Source organism: Clupea harengus, chromosome 12, assembly GCF_900700415.2.
Source record: "Clupea harengus chromosome 12, Ch_v2.0.2, whole genome shotgun sequence".
Taxonomy (NCBI): domain Eukaryota; kingdom Metazoa; phylum Chordata; class Actinopteri; order Clupeiformes; family Clupeidae; genus Clupea; species Clupea harengus.
In genome coordinates, this window is record NC_045163.1 from 22,456,098 (window position 1) to 22,461,097 (window position 5,000).

The window sequence follows — 5,000 nt, forward strand, 5'->3', positions numbered from 1 at the left end:
CGAGCCCCTGAGCTTTACGCACACAGAGGGAGTCAAAGACATAGTGAACACACACACACACAGAGAGAGTCAAAGACATAGTTAACACACACACACACAGAGAGAGTCAAAGACATAGTGAACACACACACTGTGGGAGCCTGGCCTTGCAAGGGCAAACAGTGGGTACACAAAGTGGAAAAAGAGAAGTCAGACACAGGAGTTGCGGTGAACAGAACTTAGGTTTATTGTACAAACTGAAGGGGGAAAAGGGAGGGGGCGCAAAAAGGTAACTCAGAAATCTTCACCGGTCCGGCCGTTGGCGTCAGGGGCTCCGTCGGGCTCTTCCCTGAGACAAGAGAGAGATAGAGAGCGATTACTCGTCTTCAGGAATATATATGGCAGGCCGCGGGCCTCTTACCCTGAGACAAGAGAGAGATAGAGAGCGATTACTCGTCTTCAGGAATATATATGGCAGGCCGCGGGCCTCTTACCCTGAGACTGTCTTGGAAGGCGTCTGGTTCTCACTCCTCTGTAGCGCAAGACAGTCTGGCTTTCCGTATCCTCTGGTTGAGTTTAAAAAGGCTCCTGATTGCCTGATTGATTGAGTGCACCTGGGAGGGACAACCAGAGACACCTGGGTGGGGAGGAGTTCCCTATGAGAAACTTCTGGGGTAGTACCGCCCATCCAACACCATGCCTCTTAATCGCCTTCGTTTGGCTGCACTCAGCCATGTGGGGCACTGCTCACCGGCTGGGCCATCACATACCCCCCCCCTCAGCTCCGAACCACGGTGGGGAGCGGCAGACCACAGGCAGTCGTCCCTTCTTGACATGGCATCAGCGTTCCCATGCAGTCTTCCGGCTCTGTGTTCCACTGTAAACTTAAAGTCCTGCCGTTTGGTCTGGGGTTGGGGCCAGGTTGTAATGGCATCCACCTTCTTTACTTGGGGTTTCACATTTCCTCGTCCGACAGTGTACCCAAGGTAATTCGCCTCCTCCAAGGCGAGGGAGCACTTTGCAGGGTTGGCTGTCAGTCCCGCCTCTCGTAAGGCCTGGAGAACAGCTTCTAGGTGCTGCAGATGGTTCTCCCATGACGTGCTATGAATAACAATGTCGTCCAGGTATGCTGCAGCGTAGTCCTGGTGTGGCCGGAGCACCTTATCCATGAGCCTCTGGAACGTTGCCGGGGCTCCATGAAGACCAAATGGAAGGACTCGATAGTGGAAGGCACCATCTGGCGTTGAGAAGGCCGTCTTCTCCCTTGCCTGTGGGGTGAGTGGAACCTGCCAATATCCTTTGGTTAAATCTAGCGTGGAGATGAACCGGGCAGGTCCTAACCTCTCGACCAGCTCATCTACCCGGGGCATAGGGTAGGCGTCAAACAGAGAAATCTCGTTTAACTTTCGATAGTCATTGCAGAACCTAATGCTGCCATCCGGCTTTCCAACAAGGACTATAGGACTGGACCAGGCACTGTGTGACTCCTCCACCACCCCAAGGTCAAGCATTTTCCTCACCTCGTTTCTGATGGCCTCCCGTCTGGCCTCTGGGATTCGGTATGGTCGTAGCCTTACTGTCTTTCCCGGCTCTGTTCTGATGTCATGGACGATGACTGTTGTTCGTCCCGGGCCTCAGAGAAGACATCTCTGTTTCTATCGAGCAGTTCTCGGAGGTCTTGTCCTTGCCGGGATGACAGCTGGTCACCCATTTTCACTGGCGGGAGGACCTGGGGAGGCAGGTTAGCTACCAGGACATTGGAGGGGACAGGGAGAGGCTCACGCCATGGCTTCAGTAAATTTACGTGGTAAAGTTGTTGGGCTTTCCTACGGCCTGTCTGCCGTACACGGTAATTCACGGGCCCCACCCGTTCCAGTATTTCATACGGCCCTTGCCACTTGGCTAAAAACTTGCAATCATTTGTTGGAATTAAAACCATTACCTTGTCTCCTGGTTTGAACTCTCTCACCTGGGCTCCACGGTTGTATACTTGTGCCTGTTGCGCTTGGGCTTGCTGCATGTGCTCCCGAACTAAGGGCCAGACTTGGGTCATTCGGTGGTGCATTTGTTCCACATGCTCCACGATGCTGCGCTGGGTGGACGGCTGCTGCTCCCAGGCTTCCTTGGCCACATCCAGCAAGCCCCGAGGCCTCCGACCGTACAGAAGCTCGAACGGTGAGAATCCAGTGGAACCCTGGGGTACTTCGCGTATAGAGAACAGAACATAAGGCAGCAGCTGGTCCCAGTTCTTACCATCAACAGCGATTACCTTGCGCAGCATGTGTTTTAAGGTTTTGTTGAACCTCTCTACCAGTCCATCGGTCTGAGGGTGATAGACAGAGGTTCTGATTTGTTTCACCTTTAGGCTTTGGCACAAACATTTCATCACTTTAGACATAAAGCAGGACCCTTGGTCTGTCAGGATTCCTTCTGGCAGGCCCACTCTACTGAAGAGCAGAAACATCTCCCTGGCGACCACCTTCCCAGTAGCAGACCGTAGAGGAATTGCCTCCGGGTAACGGGTTGCATAATCCAGGATCACTAGGATATAGCGGTGACCACGGCTAGACTTTGGTAAGGGCCCAACTATGTCCATGCCAATCCTGCTAAAGGGTGTTTCAATAATGGGAAGGGGTATCAGAGGACTTCGGTACTCTACCTTTGGGGAGTTGATTTGACACTCGGCACAATGTCGGCAGTACTCCTCCACGGCCCTCTTGACTCCCGGCCAGTAGAAACGGCTGAGAACACGTTCATACGTCTTCTCCCTTCCTAAATGTGCCCCTAGTAAGTGGGAGTGGGCTAGGTACAACACTTTTGAAGCATACTCTTTTGGGATAAGCAACTGTTCACAGATATCAGAGTTCTTCTTAGTTACCCGATATAACAGCTTATCCTTGATCATAAAATGTGGAAAAGACACTTGACTCACCCCATCCTGCTTTTGACCTTCTATCACTTGGACGTCTCTCCAGGCTTGGGTCAGGTTGGGATCCCGCAGCTGGGCCGAGCCGAATTGTCCTGGCCTAAGACCTTCCTCCATTTCAACTTCCGGAAATTGAGAGAACACCTCGTCTGAGTGTATGTCTTCCAGGGGCTCCACCTCAGCTGCCCGTTCAGGGTCTGTTGCTGTGGTCTGGGTGTGGACAGCCTTACCCACGTCGTCATCAGAAGTTTCAGCAGGGCTACCATCGGGGGATATTGCAGCCCAGGCGGGGCGAGTTACGGACTTTCCTATCTTCACAGGTCGTTTTTTTGTTCGCCGTTTTGGGTCCCTTGCCTTCGCTGGCCAGTAGCGGGAGAAGAGGGGGCTGTCCCGGCCAAAAAGCACAGGAACCGGCAGTTGCTCGACGACCCCAACCTGTAGAGCGAATCTTCCTCGAGGAGTGATCACTTCGATTTTGGAGGTTGGATACTTCCGGGTGTCCCCGTGGATGCAGGACACAGACAGCTCTTCACCCCAGGGTGCACTGGCGAATTGTGGTCGGACGAGGGAGACCATACTTCCGGAGTCTAAGAGTGCCTCTGTGTCTCTCCCTGCAATCTTCACCGGAAACTTTGGGGCTGGTGCTCCCTCATGGGCCCAACAGGTAGTGAGGTGGTGGCAGTAGAGGCCCTTGTTATCGGTAGACCCGGCTGTCGGCATCGGCTCATCCCGATCAGGACATTCTCTGGCTAGGTGTCCCTCTTTGCCACAGGAAAAACATCGTGGGACTGGAGGCCACTGGGTTCGTCTTGCAGCCGGTCCGGTCCAGCCAGAGGGCGTTCGGGCTGGTGGGGAACTGAAAGCTTTGCCTACCATCTCTCTCTCTGTCTTGGCTTTAGAATTGTTTGGCTTGTTATTTTCTGACCGCATCAGACTAGCCATCACCCGGTGATTTTCTAATAAGGCTACTAACGTGTCTACATTGGGAGGCCCCTGCTGGGCGACATACCTCTTGGCATCGTTTGGCAAGCCCCGTATACACCGATCAATCACCACTCTGTCCACTATGGGCGGCCCTTCTGCTTCTTCCAGCCAGCTCCTGGTTAGACGGACTAGACCCATCACCTGTGCCCGGACGGGGAGAGCGGGGTCGTAGCTCCAGTCATGCACTCGCTGTGCCTTGGCAGGGAGGCTAAGTCCATATTGAGCTAGGATGGCAGTCTTTACTTTATCGAAACTCACGGCATCTGCAGCTGAAAGATCCCGACAGGCTTTCTGAGCTTCGCCGGTCAAGAAAGGCATCAGGTTGTTCGCCCATTCTGCTCTTGGCCATTTCTCTCTCGTTGCCGCCCTTTCAAACAGGGTAATATAGGTCTCGACGTCATCATCTGGCGTCAGTTTAGTCAGCACCTCTTTTGGCTTTCGCTCTTTCGGTTTTCCTGTTGCTCTACACAGCTCTACTACAGCTGTCTGCAGATTGGCTTGCGAGGTCAGAATGGCTTTCAAGATCTCTTCCATGTTCGACCTTCTCCTCTGATCCGACGTGCTCTATTCCAACTCGGTATACCCACTGATAGCGAAGACTCAGAATGCCCGCATTCTCCACCATATGTGGGAGCCTGGCCTTGCAAGGGCAAACAGTGGGTACACAAAGTGGAAAAAGAGAAGTCAGACACAGGAGTTGCGGTGAACAGAACTTAGGTTTATTGTACAAACTGAAGGGGGAAAAGGGAGGGGGCGCAAAAAGGTAACTCAGAAATCTTCACCGGTCCGGCCATTGGCGTCAGGGGCTCCGTCGGGCTCTTCCCTGAGACAAGAGAGAGATAGAGAGCGATTACTCGTCTTCAGGAATATATATGGCAGGCCGCGGGCCTCTTACCCTGAGACAAGAGAGAGATAGAGAGCGATTACTCGTCTTCAGGAATATATATGGCAGGCCGCGGGCCTCTTACCCTGAGACTGTCTTGGAAGGCGTCTGGTTCTCACTCCTCTGTAGCGCAAGACAGTCTGGCTTCCGTATCCTCTGGTTGAGTTTAAAAAGGCTCCTGATTGCCTGATTGATTGAGTGCACCTGGGAGGGACAACCAGAGACACC

The 5,000-nt window shown here is 53.3% G+C and overlaps 2 protein-coding genes across 2 annotated transcripts in view; one reads left to right on the top strand and one right to left on the bottom strand.

The window, feature by feature from the left end:
- Window positions 1–5,000, top strand: part of dcc (DCC netrin 1 receptor) — a 155,037-nt gene that overhangs the window by 50,853 nt on the left and 99,184 nt on the right. The gene's annotated exons all lie outside the window — the stretch shown is intronic.
- On the bottom strand, window positions 139–4,674 carry LOC116222784. The gene is made up of 2 exons (XM_031577480.2): window positions 2,912–4,674; window positions 139–328 (listed from the first exon to the last, which is right to left on the bottom strand). Exons 1-2 carry the CDS (start codon window positions 4,421–4,423, stop codon window positions 305–307), a joined length of 1,536 nt encoding a protein of 511 aa, XP_031433340.1. The 5' UTR covers window positions 4,424–4,674; the 3' UTR covers window positions 139–304.